Source organism: Acanthochromis polyacanthus, chromosome 22 (assembly GCF_021347895.1).
Source record: "Acanthochromis polyacanthus isolate Apoly-LR-REF ecotype Palm Island chromosome 22, KAUST_Apoly_ChrSc, whole genome shotgun sequence".
Classification (NCBI taxonomy): domain Eukaryota; kingdom Metazoa; phylum Chordata; class Actinopteri; family Pomacentridae; genus Acanthochromis; species Acanthochromis polyacanthus.
Window position 1 is genome coordinate 23,899,996 of NC_067134.1, and position 24,439 is coordinate 23,924,434.

The following is a 24,439-nucleotide window of genomic DNA, read 5'->3' on the forward strand; positions in this document are numbered from 1 at the left end:
GCCCGCTAAACCGTACACTAGACTTTAATACACCTGGGTGTCAATCTCAGTGACAGGTGCATTGGAGAGAGCTGGTAGTGCTTGAAATGGAAAATAAGCGCTCTCTCTCTCTGCCCCCCTTTCTGCTCTCCGATATTCAATAATTTATAAAATACGATCAATATTTTAAAGATGATGCCGGACTTGTGGTTTTCTCTTGAATAAGAAATGGAATCAAATGCACAGATGACCCAGCTAGCAAGTTGGGTTTCTGTGGGTTACTGCTGCTGAATTACACAACCGTGTCTTTAGGTCGTAGCGACTCAAATAGCACTTAATATGAATATGATATCACTACTAATGCCAATTCTGCTGGGGCTACATGTGTCTCACCTGTTGTGGAATACAACTAAAAACTGAACTTTTTACTTGAATATGTATATTTTATACGACCTTATACTCTTTCCTCCACTGTGTTTGATATTACATACTAGACCTGATTAAAACATGATGCTAATGATGCTAATAAGCCGTTTAAAAGAGCCCAGATTCTGCTTTTTGAGTTTTCTCTTCTCTACTGAGCTTTTTTCAAACATCTGCAAACTTGTGAATGGAAAAGACAACCAAGAGGTTTTTCACTCTCCTTAAGAGCTCTTGTCCTCCAGCTGGAGGCGGCGGTGGCAGCGGCAACATTAAAGACAGATTGTTCTGGGAGCCTCTGAAGATCGGCTGATGAGGTGGCACCCAAGTGTCAGTGTGTCTGAGCTCTGAGCTGACAAATACCTGCTCTGGCTGTACACACAGGATATTTTTAGTTCAATCTGACTAATCACACAATAACGTCAGAGAAATGAAGTAGCTATAATGAGATGCAGAGGATAAGTGCAGCATATAAAACAGTGGTTTTCGCTCCCACATAGAAAACTCATGCCTAAAATGTTATGATTGAGGTGCAAAAGCAATCAAAATCAGCAGTAGCCCGTTTGTGGATGCCCTCAAACAAAAAAGAGCAGCTGCCTTTTATTCCACCTTTATTTCCTCACTAGAGCCTCTTCTTCTTGGGCAAGGGTGTCAAACTCATTTGAGCTCAGAGGCCACATTCATGCCAGTTTGATCTCAAGTGGGCTGGACCAGTAAAATCACAACATAGCAACCTGTAAATAATGACAACTCCAAAATTTTCCTTTGCTTTAGTTCCAAAAAGTACATTCTGAAAATATTCAGACTGCAGAAGCAACTGAAACATGTCAGGAAGGTAAAAACCTTTTCTTACTTAGTTGTCAATTAAAGGGTAACGCTATTCAAAAGTAAGTTCAATTTCAACAACATTATGCCTCAGTTTATCATTTACACATTACAACTAACAGATGACAGAGTGGCACAAAATATAGGTAATCATTGGTATCTGGAACTGATCAATGTAGTATTTTACTTTAAAAAAGACAAATAACACAAAAAATGAGACAGAATATTACAAAAATGAGAAAAAAACATCAGAAGTGAGAAACAAAATGACAAAAAATGAGACAAACAACATGAAGCAAAACAAAAAAGTGACAAAAAAATGAGACAAAAAAGTTACAAAGTCACAAAAAATGGTCAAACGAGACAAAAATGACAAAAGCGTGAAACAACACGACAAAAATGATGCACAAAACATTGAATAAAGCAAAGCACCAAATGACAAAAATGAGACAAAAAAAACACAAGTGAGACAAAAAGGAAACACAAAATGACTAAAATGAGAAGCAAAACGGCAAAAATGTGAGATGAACGATAAAAGTCAGACAAAAAAACAATAGACAAGACAAAATATTACAAAAATGAGACACAAAAGAAAAATGAGCATCTAGTATTTTACTTTACGAACAACTTGTCATGGTCTAGAAAACATTTTAAATTTATAGTTTTCCAAATTTCCAAATGGCAATTAATGTCTTCTGTGTAATTTTCACACTTTACAAAGTTTGGACTCTCTGCCGCATATTTGACACCTCTGTTCGAGGACGACTTCCCGCTACCTCTCATCATAGATCTGTGGTTACAGTTTTTTCTTGGTGCCAGCTGACTAATCAGCGACAGGAGCTAAAACGAAGCCTTTCAGACGCACAATGAGGAGTGCTGTACAAAATGATGGAAAATAATGTCTCTTTTGATCTTTAACTTTAAGCTTCAGTGTACCGCCGGCGGTACACCTACTAATTTGCATAGGAATTTCAGGAATGTCCGACGGGTGCAAACACGATTATACAAACACTATACGCCGATGGAAAGCTTAGATTCTCATGAATCCGCCGGTATAAACCACTTTCAGATGCGATTACTACAGCGGGTGAGAAAAACACATTTGTCCGACAAAAACAAATATTCATCCATCCGTTCTCTATACACAGCTTCAAAGCACACAGCGCGACTCACATTTCCGGGTTCATTATTACACACAAAAAAAAGATTCCACAAAAAACGGCCATAATCCAACCTTTTACATCAGATGACACAAGCCAGGAAACTATTTTGTCCAAAACATGTCTTGAAGTCGGTATAAAATCCCCGAATCGGTCGTTTTCAAGGAAATGCACCTCCCGATGCGCGTCCAATATTCCCCGTATTTTTCGTAATTTTTTTTATTTAAAAATAGAATATTAGCGATTTTTTGTACTGAAAACGGCTGGAATTGACTGAAGCTTAAAGGGTTAAAGCATGTCAGCATACTCCAGGAGACTTCAAAAATAAAATGAGGAACTTGTGCATAAAATGGGCTCTTTAAGCTAGCTGCCTTCACAAAGGGGTTGCAAAATAGATCTGAGTGGTTTTAAGTGCAGAAACAAGGATTGTTAGCCAGACTCGTGGTATACTTTTCACCACTTAAAATTAGATACTGCTATGTGGCAATTTATTATTAATAATAATCATTTATCCAAATTATTACTATGTTAGTTTTACATATTTTGCTGCTAAATGCTATCCATCTGTGCAAAGAGCAGGCCTTTAATTTTCATTCCACTTGGTCTTCTTGTCCTTAAGAGACTACTTTAGTTCATAGTGGTACTTCTAAAAAGTTGCACAAGGATTTGAAAAAGAAAATTTTTGGTGGAGATATCCTGAATTTTAACATCCCAAAACATTGGATCCTGCTATTGCTGCTCATACTTTTCACCTATCATCACTACTTCTGCCACCACTGCCTCAAACTTATAGTGAACCCACTTGCATCTTTGTTATTATTTGTATCTTCACACATAGCTTGGTTTCATTCTGCCTTCATTCACTCTGTCTGTCTCTTTCTCCCCAAGGTGACTCAGAGGCCCGGCTCTGACAAGATGAAGTGTTTCTTTAGGATCAGCTTTGTGCCCAGAGACCCCGTGGAGCTGCTCCGGAGAGACGCCGTGGCGTTTGAATACCTCTATGTTCAGGTAAACAATGCTGATAGTAGCATTTGTCAAACTAAATAAGTTAGCTAACATTTTGGAGGTGGTCTGAAAAAGACTTCAGATGACGAACAGTATTTTAATTATTAATCCTTTCAAGACAAAATCCTCATGTGCAAATAAAGTCTTCAAATAAACTCTTGTATAAACTCCTTCCCTGAAATATAATAAATTGCTTCCCCACAGGATTCTTTTGATAATTAGTCAAGTGAAATAGCCTGGAACAAGGAAAGCTAATCATCTTTTCTTGTCGGAGTTCAACATTACGTGCTTCCGACTGGAAGCTGTCTCCCTTTGAAGGGATCTCAAGCCACCAAAGTTGAGAACAACATATTTCTGCTTAGCAGTGATGTGCTGCTGCTGTATTTGCTCTTCAGAGAGATAAAAAAAATGTGTCTCAGAAGGCCACAAGCTGACTTTGGGGTTCTTATGTAACTTTGCTTCCTGCTTTGCCGCAGAGTTGTAACGACGTGGTCCTGGAACGGTTCGGCCCGGAGCTGAAGTACGACGCCGCGCTGCGATTGGCTGCACTGCAGATGTACATCCTCAACATGACAACTAGGCAGAGTCAGAAGGTCTCGCTCAAATATATCCAGTAAGTTTGAGTGTAAATGCAGTTGTTGGATGTGTGTGAGTTTTTTTTTTTGACACTTCTAATCTGTAATGTTAAACTGTTGTACTGCCTGGAGCTGCATCATCAAAGATAAATGAAAGACTGACGTAGACTTTTTGATGGTTTTGCAGAAGTTTGTCAGAGTTAACGGAGCACATTGTTTTTTCTTTCTTGGTTGGATATATTCGGTTTGACAATGCCATCATCTAAAGAAATAAACAAGACTCAAATGATAACATTTTTCTCAAGTGGCAAGTCATTTAACTCTTTGAATTCCAAAAACTCACCAGCGTCTTTTAACTTATATAATATATTTAACTTCTTTAAACCTAATCATACTGCACAGTGGGTATTTTTGAGTTCTCTGTCATTAAATACAGTTAAATATAATACAGAATTAACTAAACAGAAATGATATTATACTGTAGCATATTACCAAAGAAAACGATATAATGTCAAATTAATATTCTGTATATGTTACCTTCATGGCTTATGTTATGTTGACATATTGCAGTACCATAAATTCTTTTGCTTTCAGCCCAGAAAATTCCACCATCCTCCACGGATAAAATCGTCCTCCTGAAAGTCGATTCATTGTTTTGTTCAGTTGCTGACAGCTCATCTAAGAGCGAGCGTCATCCGATTCCCAGCTTTAGACCGAAACCGTTTAACCAAGGTCCGGTGGAAATGCTTTTTTTTTTTGTCCAAGGACGGCTTTATGCTGAAATCAATCTCCTCTCCACAGAAAAGAGTGGGGTCTGCCGCTGTTCCTGCCTCCCGCTGTGCTGTCCAGCATGAAGGAGAAAAACATCAAGAAGGCCCTGACACACATCCTCAAAACCAACCAGAACCTCGTGCCTCCGGGGAAAAAAGTAACCAGCTCTCTTTGTCTTCCTTTGCCCTTGTTAATGAACTTCTGACACACACACACAACCACACACAACCACACACTCTGTTTTCTGATGCAATATCCTAAAATAGCAATGCTGCCATATTCAACCTTGTAAAGGTTCCCACCCTTGTCAACCTAAGACCTTTGTCGAGCCGGGCCTTGAATGCTAATGCGAATAACACTGTCAAACTCTGTGCATAATAAGATATTCATATTCACACACACATGTCCCAGTCAGGGGGCTGCTTAATCCAACTTTTGACTGAACTTTATGAAAGTGTTTTAATGATACAAGCAGCTGCTGGTTTGTTCATTCTCCACATATCAGCTTTGACAAGTACAAATCAGCAGCGGCGGACCAAAACAGAATTAACCTGTGCCTGAGATTTAACTGTAGCCTGTGATTCTCTCTGAGCTGTCATGCAAATTTGGTTTGTGAATCAGAGTTAGACAGATTGAATTTATGTTAAGTCAACAGCACTTGCTCGTGGGGCGCCGCTGTAGATTTTAATATACTGTGGAGTAGTAAAATGAGCAGTGGGGCTTTTATTCGACCTAACTTGGAAGATTGTTGCTTCTTTCATTCTCAAATTGCACAAAATAACCAATAAGGCCACAAAATCCAAGAATAAAACTGAAAATACTCTACATTGTTCTAATTGGCAAGAAATTCCATAAATATCCAACACCAGCAATGAATGACAGCTCATTTCTGTGTCGTTTTTGTCCAGAAAACAATTACAAACTCATGGGTGAGTGACTACATTGCACCGGGAAACACGTTTCTTCACAATAAACATGAGGCACACTGTGTATTTTGAGTTGATCCCACATGTAGAGTCAAAAACACTCACTAGAGCACCAGTTGTGTATCAATCCTGACTGAATATTATGCATGCTGATACTTTTTCTTCACAATACCAAGATTTCATATCATAATATGACAGCACAAAGCTGTCTCTTGAGCACTCTGCTTTGTGTTTGACTGTCTAAAATCTATCCTAAAAATGAATAAATGTGACAAGAATGTGTAATAGTCGCTACAAATTCAATTATCTCCTCTATCAGTTTTATTGCTCGCATTTCATACACGTCATACTCTAATGTGTTGCTTTATAGCAACAATATATTTATATATTATTCGCAAAGTGATTTTTATGATTGTAGTTTCTGAGCCATGAAGCATGCAGTGAAGCCAGATGTTTGGACTTGGTGTCATTCTATGTCTACCGTAACCCTTTGATGTGTGGGTCAGGAGATACCCATTTTCCATTGGACTTGGGCCGCTTTTGACGCATGTTGCGCATCAAAGGGTGAAGCTACATGATACAGTTTGACATAGCAGATGAAGAAATTACGTCCAGGTTTAGTGACACCTGAACTTCATGTCTGTATATACATAGAGGTGACAATCTTAGAGAAAAAACTGAACTTTTTACTCCAACGTGAAAAGGATCCAGTGGCTTTGTTATGCTGTTGGGGTCATCGTTTGGCCAAATCGATACGAAACGATTCTGAGAGATCACCTTTATCCTATGATGATGCATTCCTATCCTGATGGGAATAGTATTTCCAGGGTGACGCTGCACCCGTCCATCCATAGGGAACGATGAGTTACTGAATGATTTGATGAAAATGATGTGAATCATGTGCTGTGACTTTTGCAGTCAACCCAAATGGACACCTTTGGGAGATTTTAGATGGATGCGTATCACTCTTCACCTTCAAAACACCGAAAGACAAAGTGTCTGTCCCTCCAGACTTGGAGAATCAATGTAAATATAACATTGAGGGTGTTCTATATCCACCAATATATCCTGTAGGTCTAACTCATGCTGCCAAAATAGTTCTGATTTGTCCGGACATGGACGCAGAACCTATGAAGGTGTCCTGTGGTGTTTGGCACTGGCAAAATGTCAACAGATCCTTTGGGTATCATACTTTGCAGAGTATGGTCTTGGTAGATGGGATGTGTTCCTGTGATTGGAATCGAGGGAGTTTGGAGGCCAGGTCAATGTCTTTGGATCTTGTTTTATTCCTTGAGCTGTCCCTGAACAGTTTCTGCTGTGCGCATTGGGAGTTATGTGGTTTATGTGGGTGCTACATGTCAAAGTAACATCCACATGAACTCCACGACCCAAGGGTTTTTTCCATCAGATCACTGTATTGTAACGAGATCATCAATGTTATTCACTTCACCTTCCAGCGGTTTTATTGTTGTGGCCTGAGCAGCATGATGCACTGACTAATCATTTGCATTCACAGTGGTGGCTACTATCTTGCCTATTCATTAGAGAGAAATACAGCCAAGCAGCATCAATAAACCGACATTCAATTCAAACCGTCGACACTCCAAGTCACCTTTCTCATTACAGTCTTGAAGTTATCAGTCAGCCTTCATCAAAAGGCTATATTCTGCGAAAAGGCAGTGGTTAAAGGCTGAGCAACAATTTCAAAAATAGACATTTTGTAATGTAGATGTCAGGTTTTAACTGGCAAGGTCAAACATCCTATTAGGCTTTTGTTTGTGAGATTGATGGAGCGTTAAATACCAATGGATTTTACTGTGGATTAGGTGGTGTAGTGAAGAATTAACAGTGAAGGGATAAAACTTCAAGTCATGAATAAATACACATCTCACTCATGTGATGGCATCAGTAATTTGGAATTGACTGTGATGTTTTGAAGTTTAAACTTTGAAAATCCTATTGACTGTAAGTGACTAAAGAGGCAAACGTCTGGAGAAGCAGGCCACAGAGTGCTGCAGTGGAGCAGCTCTTCACATTCTGATCTGATTGAAATGATATGATGGGGTATAATGGAAAATCAGTGGTCCAGATCCGAATGGCTCGAGAGTGCTTTACATTATGACATTAGAAGACAAATGCATTTGTTCAAGTGACTTGGTTTTAGATGCTTACTAATGTATTTCATATCTCTCTGCCCAGCTGACTGCTTTGCAGGCCAAGGTGCATTACCTGAGGTACCTCAGTGAACTCAGACTCTATGGAGGGAGGGAGTTCAAATCAATACTTTTGGTAAGGACATTAGTTCCAGAAAGGATCTGTAAAAGTTTGAGAATGAACTTGAGTTTTGTCAGACAACTTTTTGGAGACAAATTCCGTTTAACTGTCTCATACATATGCACTACTTTCTGCAGCAAGGTGAGAAACAGACAGAGGTGATGTTGTTAGTGGGGCCACGTTACGGCATCAGCCACGTCATCAACGCCCGCACAAACCTTGTGGCACTACTGGCGGACTTCAGCCACGTCAACCGCATCGAAATCCTAACTGAGGATGAGACCAACGTCCGACTGGAGCTGCATGTTCTGGATGTCAGGGTGAGCACAGTTCTGTTTGAGAACACAAGTACCAGGAAAAAAAAAAAACATAATTTTGCCCTGCATAATTTTAACATCTGTTGTTTTTCCTCTCTTTCTTCTTCCTCCTTCCATCTGCCCTTGCTTCCCTCCTTCTCTCTTCTTTTTTTTTTTTTTTACAGCCCATCACACTGATTATGGAGTCAAGTGATGCAATGAACCTTGCTTGTCTAACAGCAGGCTACTATCGCCTCCTAGTGGATTCAAGGAGATCTATTTTTAGCATGGCTCACTGCAACAGCCCAGGAGGGGATGACAATAGTGAGTTACTACTATATATTGTGTTCATTATGTAATCAAGATAGTGTATTTATAAATATCAGGAAACATGGATCCCTCTAGTTTTGGACAATTTATGCTGGTCAGTGTTCAAAAAGTGGATTTAAAACAGTTTGATTTGTTAGTGCTATACAGAGCAAGATCTTTGTCCTGGCAGAAAGCTCTATGTAAAACTAGAACAAGTTACGAAGTTGATGATCACTCTCACTTTGACACATTTTGGAAAAAAAAGACTTAAAAATTGATGCTTTACAGTGCAGCATGAAACACGTTGAAGTAGAGCACTCAGAGTTCTGGTGAAAAAAAATGCCTTAAAATTTAATCATCATAAAATATAAAACACATAAAGTAATAGAAATCTCGCTGCTGCCTGCAGGTCAGGATCGTGTCCTGGAGTGGCCGTACAGCACATCTTTGGGGGACAACGAGGAGCCGTCACCTAGCCAGGGGGAGGTCTACAACAGAGACTCTGAGTACTCAGATAATGGGCAGAGGGAGAACAGCATTTCTCCTTATTTCCATGAGCCCCAAAACCCTGACAGAGACCTTGGGACAAGAAGAAGTCCACTGCCTCCTCCTCTTCCCCCTGCTACTAGACACAAACCTCAAGATTCACCTCGGAGCTCCAAAGTGTCATTTATTTTTGGGGGGAACCCACCTTTGAACAAGCCGAAGAACTTAGGCTACGAGAGACTGCTGGAGAGCCCCGAGGTGCCCGAGCACAGACCACCCTACTTGCACAACAACACAGACTTTCGGCAACAGGACAGAGTTCCATTTCAGTTCAGTGGTCTAACACATGTCTATAGTAACATTATAAGTGAGGAAGGTGGTGAGGAGCCACTGCTGAGGGACCTGTTTTACCGCGACACGACGGATGATGCAGAGGATGACGACGACGCTTCCTGTGAAGAAGACTCCACCGGAGGGACGCCTGTGGGTGACGAGAGACAAGGTGCAAACCAAGGTGGAGGATTACCCACGGCAGCTGGAAAAGCCACCTTCCTCTCACTTTCCTGTTCTACTGATGACATCATTGACCTGACCTCGCTGCCTCCTCCTGAGGGAGACGATGGCGTCGACGAAGATGAAGACGACACGCTGCTGCAGACCCTCAACCTCGCGATCGCGGCTCCACCGCCGGGCTTTCGGGACAGTTCAGATGAGGACACGGCGCCTGAGGGAAGGCCTCTAAGCACACGCGACAACGATGACATCCCGGTGTCGTTAATTGATGCCGTCCCCACACATGGGGAGGGGGAGGGGAGCAGGGGAGGGGAGAGAAGGCGAGACAGTGCAGCCATAAATACTCTGCAAGCACTGGAGGCTCTCTCTGTCTCTGAACACAGGCCGCCCCCTCCTCCACCCGGCAGTAACAACCCAGGTCTGTTGTAATCTCATGCAAGCACACCAGTGTTTGATCCCTGTTTTTTTCGTCTTTGTCTTGTATTGATTTTCAATCATTTATAATCAGCAGAACCCTCACTAAATAAGTAGTGAGCTTTGGTCTACATTGTTTAATTCTCTTGTGATATCATTCTCTCCATAAAATGTGAATGCCTTCATTTGTGTTGGTTTTAACAGAGAAAGTTATTTTGTCTTTAACACATTTTCTTTCTCATACTCCCACCTCTGGCTCGCCTTATGTTAGCAAACTCCCAAAACACATCTAAAACTTCAGTACAGAAACCATTTGTATGAGGGTTGATCAAAACATTTAAGGACTGCCGCTAGAAAAATCAATAGCCATGACTGATTTGAATTTGTGTCAAAGTAGTCTCCTTGTGCAGCAGCACAGTGCTCTCAGCACTCCTGCAGTACTTGTAATGGTCCCTGATGCACTCCTGACCTAATGTCCCTTGCCTAGTTTTGGAAACAACAGGATTTTCCATTTTTTAAATTGCTGTTTCTTCTCATAGTGGTCACTGCTGCCCCACCTCTTGTTGCCAGTAATGAATTATGAAGGTTGTTTCCTTCCAGACTACAGACTTTCTGCTCTAGTTTGAAATTCATCGTGAAATTGCAATGACCAGAAGTCACCAAACTGTAATTGTAATGACTTCCATACACACACACACACACACACACACACACACACACACACACACACACACACACACACACACACACACACACACACACACACACACACACACACACACACAAACACTATCTAAACTTTTTGACCACCCCTCATAAAATGGCCATTTTTATGAAGCAAAAAATAATAATTCTGTACACTGGACTTAATTTTTAGTTGAATGATTTACATTTAACTGTGTATCTCTTGTTTTCTAGGTGTTTACTCATCTCGTGGCTTTAGCCCAGAGTCGTCCTCAGATTCTGGCAATGAGACCAACTCCTCAGAGATGACTGAAATCTCTGAACTAGCTGCTACTCACAGGCTGACCGAGAGCCACATGCGTCTTCTGGTGGCTACCAGGGAAGGTTACCAGCCCTTGCTCGAGGAGAAAACAGAATTCCCCGTTTCACCCAGCACAGTAGGAACAATACAGAAGAAAGCCCGAAGTCCAACACGACACCTTCAGCCTCCTGCAGTTCCTCCAAGACGGAGTCCCCAATTGGAGACTACATCATCAGGAAGTTTGGACATTAGGTCCCAGACTAATCTCTCAGCTACTCTTCAGCGTCCAAGTTCGACCACGCCCGGAGGCAAGCACCATAAAAAATCTGCCGACTCCAGTGGAAAGTATAACACCTTCAGCACAAGAGAAGGGCATCGATTTGAAAGAGGTGATAGCCGCAGACATTTTGACTTGGACCAGCGCACTTCATTCTGTGAGCAAGGGGAAAGTCAGAGAAGACAGAGTTTATTTTTGGCAGAAAATTCTGTGGCTGAGGGCATTGCAGTGAACAGCCTCCCTCACAGAAGTCCCCGCCCTTCTTCTGCTATCTCTGATCGCCTCTTAGACATTGCCAATTTAGGGGATTGTGGTACAGATAATGGAGCTGCAGCTGTTGAGCAAGATGAACATCTCGTTGTGGCATCATTGTTGTCCCCTACCAAAAATTCCAGATCAGGGGGCTCTGACCAGGGATCAGATGTACAAAATGACCATCAGCCAATTTCGAGACAACAAAGTGTTGCACGGTTATGCGAGTATCATCTAGCAAAAAGGATTTCAAATTTGCAAGGAGAAGCCCACAGTTCACTGCAGGGTTCTCTGTGCTCATCACTGGATGCTGGTGGCAGCACGAACAGTAGTGCTTGTGCCACCCCCACGGACTCACCACTTGGGCCTGGTGCGGTTGAAGCGAAACACCATCATTTGCAAAGGCATCCGCTTTCTAGTTCCTCCTCCTCGTTACTCAGGGTGCTAAACTATGAAGATAACAAACCTGGAGTCCCTCACGGCATCCCTGGCCAGAGCACTCAGGGAAAAGACCTCCACCCTCATGCGGACCCTGCCCTACTTCGCAAAATGCTGCCCAATATTCACCCCCCTGCTGAACAAAGCCGACCCTCCTCAGCCACACCATCTAAGCATAAAGACACAACATCAAATAAGAGGTCCCACAATGATCTGCTTGCTAAACAACAGGCCTCTTTGAAGGGTTTGAACCAAAAGGAAGGCAGCGAGGCCTATAGACAACTGATTAACTATCTAACAGTCAGCCAGATGCATCAGGGAGGGAAGCTGCACAGTGCAGGCATGGGAGGAGCAGTGAAAAAGGACACCAGGCGCTTTATCACTAGCAACCCTCAGCTTGTTGAAATGGTTAAGAATCGGGGGAACACTATTGCTCGCTGTCCATGTATGCCTTCTTCTATATCATCCCCATTTCTTAGCCCAAATTTGGTAAACCCAAATGTAGCTGCCATGCAGATGACTAATAAAAATTCACGTTCATATCATTCTGCCACACTTCCTGCCAAACTCAAGAGAAGTCCAGACATGCACGCTCAGAGACCAAATGACACCTTAGATTTCAGGCCAGCTATTTCTGAGAGGAGGAGCTCCTTTTCTGGCTTAGAGAGTGAATTAGAGAGGAGTGGTATGGATCCTGAGCAATTTCTGTCACTCTATAAGAGAGAGGGGTGTGTTAGCCGTGATGGGAGTGTCAGCGCAGGTGGAAACCGTGATGGTGGAGGTACCGTGAACAGACACCCACCTCGGTCAAGAAGCCAACCAAGTGGCAGCACAGAGGACTGGTTCAAACCAGACCCGAGGTCAAAACATGCAGTTCGTCAGTCTCCTCATTCTCGTCCTAATGATTCTCTTTGTTTCTCTGGCGCCCCTAGTGTAAGCGGTCAGCGGGCAGACCTCAACACCCTCTCGCTTGGGAGGGGAGATCACCCTTCAGCTTTTATTAGGCAGGCATCTACTGGCAGTAGAGCTTGTCTCACATCTCCCACACCCAACCCACAATCTCCACCTCCTCCTCCACCACTCCCACCACCTCCTCCCATGTCTCTGACCAACACTAGCTCCAGCAACTCAGGATACCCGCAAGATTCCATCCATCCCATTCAGTCCCGACAGAGTCAGAACCACATTCAGGCTGTTACCCCAACCCTGCCACAGACAGATCACTTTAGCAATAGCCTGCAACGTGGCCGGGAGCTCAAACGCAGCACGAGCAATGTGACTGCCAATTCTGGTAGTGTGGAAGTTCTGTTTGATAAGCCCACCCGGAGCCGGAGCCAGCAGCCTTTGTCACCACCTGTATCCCAGCAAGGTGACACCAAAGTCCAACGAAGACCGACAAGGAAGCGCCTCTCCAAGAGTTACTCCCAAGGCTCTGTATCTGGCTCCCACACTACATGCTGGTCTACAGGCAACAGGGTGGACAGTAGAAGGGCATCTGTGGCGTTTCCATTACAGAAAGATGCAAAACACATGAAGGGCTCTCAAAAATTGGACACCAGTCCTTGGAGATGCAATGGGCCCTTTAGCTACTGTTTCTTTAAACGTAAGCCCGAGGGTGAGGAGGATGAGATTGAGTGGGAGAGGCCCAGAAGAAGCCGTGGTGGGAATGATTTCAATGACGGTGCCACTGCTTCATCAATATTACCCTGTGGCTCGGTAGTGGATGCCGCTGGGGAGCAGCTGTACGGGGAAGTCCTCAACAACATGAGCTTTAGCGACCGCCTGGCGAGAATCAACGCACTCAAGGACCGCATGTATGGCTTCCCATCCGGCTTCACCGATGTCCGCCGTGATGCCAGCGAGCTCATTGCTCTAGTGAGGTCCAGCATAGGTCGTTGTGATCGTGGATTCCAGATGCCTATCCAGGATGTGTCCCAGTACAAGACGCTCCTCTCTGTTGAGTCAAAAGAATTAGGCAGGGCATGTCGGAGGATGGCACAGGCCCACAGTAGTCCTGAGGAAATGCTGCTAGCTGTAACGTGTAGCTTTCAGGTGCTATGCTGTCTCTGTGAAGCTTGTATGTGTTTGGTTCGTGGACTCGGAGCCTCGAGTTCACACCAACAAAGAGAGGTCGTTGCAAAGGTCGATGAGGTTGTTATGAACTATATCTGTTTGCTCAAAGCAGCTGAGGCTGCCACCGTGGGAGCACCAGGGGAGCACAGCGTGAAAGCCCTGGTCCGCCACTCCAGCACCATGTCGGCCATTGCTAACGCACTCACCCGCTCCCTTAAAACGCTGCTTAGCAAGTAGAGGCTACTCCTTATGCTTTGTAGTGTGGCCTATGCAGTTAGATGTCTGTCTTTAAGCATCTTGTTGTTTTTGAATCTGCTGGAAGAGTCATATATTTTTCATATAAGGTCTCCATATCAAAATTTAAAATAAATTTAAGACCTGTAGCAGTTAGACTTGAAATTAAAGTTAACAACACATTGAAAAGATGAGCAAGATGCCAAAACACAGTCCTCTGAATGCACTTGCTTTTTTCTGATGACAATATTGTAATGTATATTTACAAAGCCATACTGTCACAGACCTTTGTGATATATGTACCGAATAGATACTATACCCTTTTACCTGTGCATTATGTAACTTATTTAAAAATGTATATTATGTACATAAATACAATATAATTATATTATTTGCCGTAGCAGTTTTAAGAAGCCATTGAGTATTCAGCATAATTTGCTTTAATCTTGTGCAGGGCTGGAGTGAATTCACTTTCAGTTCAATCAGTTCATGAAGTGCAGTTTTACTACAGATATTTATAATTACAACAATAATAATTTACCTGTAGCAATGTCAGTCCAGTGGGGAAACTGTTGCATCATATTCTCACGTGAAATATTAGGTTAAATTTCTGAAAGGCTGTGTAGAAGTGAACTGATTTCTATCCTGTTGCATTTCAATGCAGTTTTCTTCTCTCGCTCTCTTTTCTTTGTTTTTATTTGCAAGACAAGAGGAACATTTATGAGAAACGGTTAAAATAAAGGAGCACTAAAATGGCAAATTGCACTGCATTAACCACTGCTTCATGTTTTGCCACCTTGACGATTCTCAGAGACAAATAATAAGCAGTAAATGGTCATTTATTTCCCTAAATGGTAAATATATAAAACTACAATACTATTATATTAACAATTGAGAAAACTTGAAAAAGTCACTGTGTTCATTATATCAGACCACTTTTTAAGTTTGTGTGTTATATTATCCATTTTGGAATAGGTTTTTGTGCTTGAATGATTTATTATTCCACACTATGTATCAAGACGCAGTTACATCTCAAGAAGAAATTAAATTCCTGTTTTTTTTTTTCAAAAATACACCAACCTATTAAAAGACATTTTACAGATACTTTTTTAATGTCTTATTCTATGTCTCTTTTGGTTTGATTGCTGTACTGTGACAGACAATCAGCTCTAATGTGTTTTGAGAGTTATTTCATTTTAGAATAAAAGCACAACAGCCAGAAAAATTAATATATATTTCATAAAACGTACTGTCTGTCAGTTTACAAGAATTGCATCTGAGAATCCAGGATCATGTGATTTCTGCATCCCTCTGATCCAGTTTGACCTGGTCCAAGCTAGTTTGCAAGCATTAAAGACCCCCTTTTGGAGAAAACCAAGGGGGAGGGATGAGAGGACAGAGGTAGGAATTCATAGATCTACACATTCTACAGTAAGGAACAGCACTGAGTGCATTTAAGGCTTTTTTAAAAGGCAGCAACGGATTTTGTTAACCTCAGAAACCTCTAAATATGTAACTTTGATGGGAAAAGATGAGTTTTTAGGGGTTAAACCAATGACTGGAGAAGAACTTTACATGTTGGTGATCATTTTTAACATTCTTGGTTATATCTAAATAACTATTAAAGATTTAAAAAGGCTGTTAATTCTCATGTCATTGATTCTAAATCTGCTGCATTGAACAAGTAGATCAAAAATTCTCTGATTATGGGTGAGATGAAATCTGAAAAAAAAAAACTAACTTTGAAGCCATCATGAGAAATCCCATTTTTAAGCACATATTAAGAAAATGAATTATTAATGCAGGTTAAGTAGTGATATTTTCTGAACTATGTCCAGTTACATGTCACATTTTAGCCTACTTTTCAATATGAAATATCTGATCTCAAAATAAATAAAATTTCACTGAATTTTCACAAATGCCTGAGTAGTACAGAGTTGTAGAGTTTCAAAGCAGTTCTAAAAATATAACTTTTTTTTTTTAAATATTGTGATTTTTTTTGGCTCAACTGGAAAATTTTACTCTTTTTTTTAAATCTCAGAAATGATTTAATATATCAAGGTAAAATTAAAAAATATATATCTTTATAAATACCAGTATTTTATGGTCTATAAATTTCAGGCAAATTTAGAGAATGTCCAAAATTAATGATTTGAGATGAAACAACCCTAAAGTGTTTTTCTTGTATGGCAGGTATGGATCATTTTCATACTAGAGAAACATAGAACTTTGATTAAATTTGATTAGATTCAGGTTTATTGTCATTGTACAGGGCAGAAGTGTTACTAAGAGCAAGAAATTCGGCTTAGCATAAAGGCAAAAGCAGCAGGAAAGTGCATAAAATAGATCATCTAAATGTACATGAACATGCATAAATAGTATTATATAAACTGTGTTAACAGTTTAAACAATATTAACAATATAAACAATATTAATGCTGAGATAAATGCAGTTTGTATACATTATGAACAGTAAACATTACAAGCAGGAAATATTGGATGAGATAAAGTATGAACTTCATGAGTGGAGTTTTAAAAGTTAGATCAGTGCTCAAGAAAAGCCAGTAAAATAAGATAAACACAAGAGATGACGAGATAATTTTTTAATCGGAGTTTTAAATTGCGTTAGGATACTAATTCACTCAGAAAACAACAAAAAGAATTGAACAAACACGCTGCAGTGACGTCTAGATGTGTGGACGTGACTCTCGTGATCTTCCCCCCTCCTCTCCAAGCAGCAGTGGGTGAGAGATGGGGGACAGTGAACGCATCATTTACATATTGGGCGCCTGTTCCGCGCATGCTGGGACGCTCGACCAATCAGATCGACGCATGCTGCAAACCACGCCTGCGCGGCAACTCGTGTCGCGCGCCTCATCATCAGTAGTATTGTAGTAGCAGCGCCGCAAACAAAAGTTACGGGAGTTTGCCTGTCTTCGTTTCACCCAAGTTTATTTATTTTTTGTCGTGCTGGTTTAAATTTAAAGCAAGGGGATATTGAAGAGGACGAAAGCTGCACTGACGCCTCTGGAGAAGATTGACAAGTCCCAAAGGAGCCAACTACAGCCGTGGAAAACTTATTGTTCGCGGAGCCCCGTGGGGTTTAAAGTTCAGCTAGGCTATTAGCAGGTAGTTAGCTTCGTATCTACCTGTTCGTTGCCTCACAATGGCAGCTGTGTGCCAGCCGCGACGTGCCTTGGTAGAAATCCCTGCACCGCAACCCAAAATTGCAGGTAAGAGTCGCGTATGAGTTGTTGCGTTGAGTTTGTGTAACTTGCGCTCTTTAGTTGCGCCACTTTGCTATGTGCTAATGTTGTCGTCGCGCGCGCCCTCAGTGTTAACAGGCAATTAGCATCAACGTTTGCAGCTGCGCCGTTTTACAACGTCACGTACTTTTAAATTAAAACGCCTGATAAACTCTGTTTGCTGTTTACGCAGCGAGTTGCAAGTGATATTAAAGGGAGACTAAGTAAGTTTTAATATCCATATTTTGTTTACAGCTCGAATGAGGAGGTCCTACTTAGAAATTCTGAGTGCACGTTTGGCTCCATCTCCTCTTCCAAGAGGGAGAACCACAGCTCCAAAGCGTGTACAGTCATGTAAGTACAAATGTAAAGGCATTAAAGGTCTACTTGCAAAACTAAGGTGTGTCTAGTTTTGTGAGCTGCCCTCAAAATGGTGCAAGAAACCGAATGATATGTGACTGGTCCCTTGCTATTCAGTTTTGTGTCCAAAACAAACAAAAAATGCTTATACCATAATATTAAAAGCATCCTACGTACGTGTTTTTGTTTTGAATTTTCATCTGGTGCCTGAATTGCTTTACATAAAGACATTTCCACCATATATTGATGCAGAAAAGATATAAATTGATGCATAAAAAAAATCACCAGGGTGCATTAAATGAATATTACAACTAAACCCATGCACTAAAATACTATTTACCAACTAGTCTCTATTCCCATTTACATGCAAGTATCTGCTGGAGCTTTTTAGTGATTTTTGTAGTGGTCTGTTATTCTTTAAAACATACTTCTTTTGTTGTTTTTTTTGCAGTGGACTTGTCCATTGGTGGAGTTTGGAGAGGAGGCATTGAGGAGCATTGTGAGAAGATGGATGAGCCCCACACACCACTCTCCAAACAACAGCTGGTACAGCTCATCAGATCTCTTATCTTAGTGGAACAGGTATGCATACTGTCCATTTCAAGTGAAAATATTAATAAGATAACACAGAACGTTAATTATCTTGAGATAACTTTGTGTCCAGTTCAGTAGTGGGAGCAGGAAATGCATACTTTATCAGATGTTTTTGTAAGCAGACATAAGTCATTTATTGTTTAAAAAATTGCAGAAAGCCTTTTCAAAATCTTATTGATTATTGTTGAATTGACTTCTGTGTGGCAAACGTTGGTAGCAGTGCATGAAGAACGGTTTGGATTCTCTCCAAAGCAATTCTCGCCACACTTCTGGGTTATCTTGCATGTCTTTTTAACTATAGATAAATTTCACGTTATCAGGAATAGTTGGTCCTTGAATCGTATTCATACTGAGATTGGGAAAGTATCTTTTAATTATTATTCTACACATAAGTAGAACAGTCTGTAGAAGCTACTAAAGTTAGATAAGCTGTTACCTTTTGATCATTTTAAATCCCTTTTGACTGGCAAACCAGTGTTTGTATGTTTGTATCTTAACGTTATCCTTTTATTTTGACATCCTCGGCCTGTTTGTTGTATAAAGTGATGATGTATAATGTAACTTTTGTGTGCTTTTAATGTTTATATACTGTGATCAAGGCCCTCGATGTTGAAATAAAAATAAATTAAATGAATGTAATCATGCAAAGTCATGGCTCTGCCACTGCTGATGAGACAACTTGCTGCATTTTTTTCCAGAGCCAAGAGCCCAGGATCATGGCGTCAGACCTGAAGTATCTTCAGGAAGACCTGCAGCTAAAGAAGGCAAATGTTTACAGGTCCATACCGTACTCACGGTTTGGCTCCAACAGGGACGCTCACTGCTACAGGAAGGCCTATCCTCATCTCGTGGCTTTCAAAGTGAGTATTGCTGGTGTCTAATGATCAACTGATGAGTCGTCAATCATTGAATTATTCAGGAACTATTTTGTTGATTGATTAATCAGTTTGAATCTTGCTTTTTTTTAAGAGAAAAAAGTCTAAATCCATTGATTTCAGTTTGAATTGAAATATTTTTTTGGTGTCTTTACTGCCTTTATTACAGTAGAATGAATGTTTTCGGCTTGTGAACGAACAACACATTTGATCATGTCGTCTTCAATAAGAATAAGATTAATTGACAAAGGAAACACTCGCTAGCTGCTCCCCTAGTGTCTAAGCTTTTTTTGTTCGTATGATTTTGAAAATGTGCACATTGTCTTGTGTACTGTCTCATTCTTTTTGCCAGAAAATCTTGTCTTTAAATACAAAATCAAGAGTTGTTCTCCTTTTAACCATATCTCTGCTATTCATATCTAATTAAGCTTTATTTTTTTGTGTCATGAGGACATTTTTGTCACATAGATTAAAACCCTGCTCCACAGAGTATCTCTCCGTACGCCGGGTGTTTCATTGTGTCGCGCTAATCTGTCACCTCCATACCCTCCCCCTCAGGTTTCGTGCCAGGAGTGGGGCCAAGTTCTGATGAGGAACAAAGAGTGGGACGCTGCATTGGAGCACTCGTTGATGGCGTGGCGATACACCAGCGAACTGCCGCAGTGGGACACGGCGAACCACAACGCTCTCCGAGAACAGTGTTACAGCATCCTGGCAGCTCACAGCCTCACCGCTCTGGAGCACTACCGCCCCGAACCCAACAGAGGACGCGAGCTGCTAAGGAGGTACGTCAAGCTTATCATGCCACATGAACAGGCTTCATACAGTCAGATTGCCAATGTGCACACTGATTATATTCTTGCTGTAGTCAGTTTAAGGCAGTGGAAGGAATTTGCCATGTGAACAGCTCAGTGTGGCTGCCAGAATAAAACTCCCATGCTGCTAATTCCTTTTAAATATGCATACTTCTGAAAGGTCACAGTGAACTAGATACTAAGTGGTGTCTGTGTACACCAGTAAAGCCAAGAGTTTGCTTCCTACATCCTTCCGAGCAATAACCTGATCTTCAAACAGACCAGTTTCACTCAGGTTGCTTGGAAAGTCGAGCTTCAGTTGCATTTACCGTTTTTGACTACTGTCAAATACACAATACGCTTTCCACAACCTCTTTGCTGACGAGTTGGCATGAAGGTGCAAAACAACGTGGACATCCTACTGGAGTCCCATCTTCCCATCTGTTGAATCTAAGCTCAGGCACGTTTATCACCCGGGTTGGTACACCAACCCCAGCAGAACAGGTGGGACTACCTTCCTATAAGTTTCCCAAACTCGTGTATTTACTAAAGCTTCACTTGGGTGCATTAATTTTATGAAATATGCTTGTTTATCAGTTTAATTATCTTAGAAATGAGGTAGCAGCTAATGTATTATGGTTTGTGGGGGTGCACACTGCGTAGCTTTTTGATAAGCTTGATAGACTCTTAGATAATTTTGTCTCTTACTGGTTTCTCAAATTTGTCAGAAAGTATAGGTGCTGCATTATTATTATTAATAGTAGGATTGATGGTTTTGATCACACCTGACTAACAAATTGTGCTTTTATTTCCATATCTCAAGGTTAAAGATGGCTCAGCTGCATAGCCAGTCAATTGTTCCCTGTATTCAGGAGCTGCAGAGGATTATGGGAAGCTGTGATGACTCATCCATGGATACAAAATGATACGAGAATGCACCTCAACAGCTGGATTCACGGCGGTGAAAAGCATGCACTGTGATTTATGTGTGTTAATGGGCCAAAAACATTTTACATGGTGGTGTTTGTTTGGAAAAACCACTCCAGTATTCTTCCAAAGGGCACGGTCGCAAGTGCAAAATTAATAAGTGCCACACAATGCAGGTTTGTAAAGGTAATGAAAACCATCCTCTAAATGGTTGGAAATGCAATAAAGCCTCTTATTTATTCACGTGGCATTTTAACATCAACTACAAAGTGTCATGTGAAGAGGAGTGCATTCATTGGTTAATGTAGCATTCTGTTTACACATTACCTCGCAGGCTGTAAAATGTGTTCCCTCATTTCTAAGGAGCATTCACACTCTGACAAATGTTACGGTCACTTGGTGCTGGCAGTGGTGTAATGAAAATATTTGTATATTTTTAGATCTTTGTATGGTGTAGTTTGGATTGAAATGTAAAAAATATGAAATGCCTTTCATGTTGCTTTATGGGTGTGTGTGTATATATGTTACTGTTCACGATACTTGAAGCTGTGGCTTTTTGTCTTCGACTGTAGTTATGTTTTATGTGTGTTGTAGAGGATTGTCTGTCATCGATTGCACTGTTTGTCCTGAAAACTTGAAGCATTTTGATAAAATAGGTTCCTAATTTAAATAAATTACTTACTTTGAACTGCAGACAAGCTTCTTTGTCCATTGTGCATTGGCCTCGGCGTTATCCTTGATCCTCTGTGTGCGATCATTGATATCAAACAGCAGCTGTAGTGTTTACATCTGATATAACCTCTGATTTACCTTAATGCAGATCCTGTGCTTTGATTCAGAAGTTCTCTCTTGGTTGCTCTTTAATAGTGACTACTTTAAGTGCAAAGATCAAACAACGTGTCATATGCAACTAAGTGTGATGCTTTGAGATGTGCTTCATCATGTTTTAAAAAAAAAAAGGATTTATGAGCTCATTTAGACATTGGTAAGCTATTCCCAAGAATCTTATGGTAGAATGACAAACATGGGAGAAAAAAATGATTAGACCACCCTTGTTTTCTTCAATTTTGTGTTCATTTTAATACCTGGTACCACTAAAGGTATATTACCTGAAGAGTACAAAGAATGTGACAAACACAGCTGATTGCATCATACTTTGTCCTATTTGACATGCTGAAGCTTAGAGTATATAAGAGGCCATTTCATGTCATAGACAGCACTGCACATGCAAAGGTCTGGAGTGGTTTCCTGCTTGCATTCGAGCCGTAGCACAACTCAGAAGTTGTCAGCCGTCGCATAATGCCTGAAACTAAAGATTGTGAAGCCACAAAGGCAGCCATCTTGGCACTGCTGGAAATTGGCATGAGTGAGAGACAAGTAGCAAAGAAACTGACGATCTCCAAGACAGCTGTTCATTACACCAAGAAAAAAAACAAGCCCAACATAGTACTACCAAACTGCTAGCTGATAATGGCAGGAAACGTCTTTCTATCCACCAGATGACCGTCACCCGTCCGTTTCTGTCTCAGGAATCGTCCTCAGACCTCCAGGGACCTTAAAAGTGAGTGGACACTGTGGAGATATGTGACATGTTTGGTAAGGACAGTTGGAAACTGACTTCTTGAAGCTGGTCTGAAGTCACACTGTGCAGGAAGCAAATTAGTTTGAATTTGTGCAACATTAGTGGGCTGCTGTGACCACAGAACATCAGAAGCTGGTGGAGAGCATGACAAGACGCATGGCTGCAGTGATCAAAAACAATGGGTATGCAATCAAGTTCTAACTCCAGTGTGCATCATGTGACTAAAAACAGACAAAAGAAAACATGGAATGCCTAAAAAACACGGGTTTTGGCAGTACAGTGCCATAGCTGTTGATGGAAGAACTGAAGTTATCAAGAAAACCATGGAAAATGGCTCGATATCAGCTCTTATACTCTTAGGAGCTATTTTTGTTGTTATCTTTGCCCAAACAAATGTACTTTTATTTGTACTTGGCATTAAAATGAACAAGAAATTTGAAAAAAAAAAAAAAAACATAAACAAGGGTGGTCTAATAATTTTTTAACCTTTTGTGCAACATACACCCACAATCTGGAGTTGTAGTTGAGCTATTTTTGTCTGAAATTGATTGTACGCTGTTGTTGCTCATTAGCAGACGGAGATCATGGATTTGTAGAATGTTGCATTTGCAAGACACTTTCATTGGAGGCTTCTTCTCAAAGATGGGCCATTACAGCAGATTATAGGATTATTTGATCAATAGGTTGATCATTTGCCCATTCTGACAGCGTTTAAGCTGTGGTCTGTGTAAATTGCTATTTTCTGCCACTAGGTGGAGCCCATGCAACACTGTTCTCCAATTTGCAGTGTCTGTGGATCGTGGAGGAGCAATGTTAATGCCACTGGAGAAACAGCTGTTGCCATGGCACTGTGCAGAGTGAATATTAAATATTTTTTAAATGCTATTTAGAGTTCAAGATAATGGGTGAGAGACTCTTGGCTGACAAACAGCCATCCTGCTGCAGTGACATTAATTCCCTTTGGAGACAAGGATCTCCTGCAATATCCAAAGTTTTAGTGAAGGGATATACTGCAGTTTTATCCCAGTGTTCTCTGAAAAACAGGTTTCATAAAATTAATTATTTGTCTCCGTGGTATTTCACAGTGGAACCTATTACAGCCTGTGGCCAACCCACTCACTTCAATATTCTTTTTCCCTTCAGTTTATTTATTTATTTGACACGGCGCAATGTATATTAGTCCACATTTAAATAAATGTAAACGGACCCAAAAGGCCAATTTTCATCTGGCCTCCCAAATAGTAAATATTATACAATATGTACAGTAATTATGACAAGCTGCATTGTATTCAGTGCATATGCAATACAAATAAAAGCATTTACAGGCTAGATAAATACAATTTAATACAGCATATATAATACAATTAAATTATGTATGTGCTGTGTAAGTGTAGTCTTGCTAAAGGCGAAAAAAGAACAAAATTTGGTTATTTATATTGCATATATTGTTATTTTGTGACAGGCATAAACTCACTGCTTTAAAATAAGTAATAAGCAAAAATTACATATGAAAAAGGCTTAAGATTAAAGAGTTTGTAGAAGACAGCAACAAGATAGAACATATATATAACCTAAAACATATACGTCAATATGGGATAAGGACATAATTTAAAACACCTACAAACATAGAAGATCAAAATATATTACATATATAAAAACATGTAAGATATGAATGAATTATTCTAATTATAAAAAAAAGGTTATAATGACAAAAACAGACATAAATAATATTCCAAAATAAAAGCTTTTCTTCACACTTGACACGCACTACAAGCCTTCAAACAAGATATATTTTTTGTCTGGTTTTAAAAGAAGACACAACTGTCACACACTGTCAATGTAAGAAGGAGC

General features: G+C 40.6%; 2 protein-coding genes across 2 annotated transcripts in view; both read left to right on the forward strand.

Annotated features, from left to right (window-relative positions):
* The window catches only part of LOC110963951 (FERM and PDZ domain-containing protein 4-like), a 56,834-nt gene extending 41,518 nt beyond the window's left edge, over positions 1 to 15,316 (forward strand). The window contains exons 9-16 of the mRNA XM_022212485.2: positions 3,273 to 3,392; positions 3,866 to 4,002; positions 4,766 to 4,892; positions 7,861 to 7,950; positions 8,073 to 8,255; positions 8,417 to 8,555; positions 8,950 to 9,957; positions 10,872 to 15,316. Of these exons, the coding sequence (XP_022068177.1) occupies positions 3,273 to 3,392; positions 3,866 to 4,002; positions 4,766 to 4,892; positions 7,861 to 7,950; positions 8,073 to 8,255; positions 8,417 to 8,555; positions 8,950 to 9,957; positions 10,872 to 14,215 (5,148 nt within the window). The 3' untranslated portion in view covers positions 14,216 to 15,316. The remainder of the gene's footprint in view (positions 1 to 3,272; positions 3,393 to 3,865; positions 4,003 to 4,765; positions 4,893 to 7,860; positions 7,951 to 8,072; positions 8,256 to 8,416; positions 8,556 to 8,949; positions 9,958 to 10,871) is intronic.
* Positions 15,317 to 16,395: 1,079 nt separating this feature from the next.
* Positions 16,396 to 21,694, forward strand: LOC110963952 (uncharacterized). The gene is made up of 6 exons (XM_022212486.2): positions 16,396 to 17,444; positions 17,712 to 17,810; positions 18,268 to 18,398; positions 19,109 to 19,270; positions 19,844 to 20,070; positions 20,903 to 21,694. Exons 1-6 carry the CDS (start codon positions 17,378 to 17,380, stop codon positions 21,003 to 21,005), a joined length of 789 nt encoding a protein of 262 aa, XP_022068178.1. The 5' UTR covers positions 16,396 to 17,377; the 3' UTR covers positions 21,006 to 21,694.
* Positions 21,695 to 24,439: the final 2,745 nt, after the last annotated feature.

Excerpts from the sequence above, each read along its gene's own strand:
- LOC110963952 (XM_022212486.2), top strand. The coding sequence starts at position 17,378 with ATGGCAGCTGTGTGCCAGCCGCGACGTGCCTTGGTAGAAATCCCTGCA. Across the intron at positions 17,445-17,711 it reads ACCGCAACCCAAAATTGCAG|CTCGAATGAGGAGGTCCTAC; the intron begins GTAAGAGTCGCG and ends TTTTGTTTACAG. Across the intron at positions 18,399-19,108 it reads CTCTTATCTTAGTGGAACAG|AGCCAAGAGCCCAGGATCAT; the intron begins GTATGCATACTG and ends ATTTTTTTCCAG.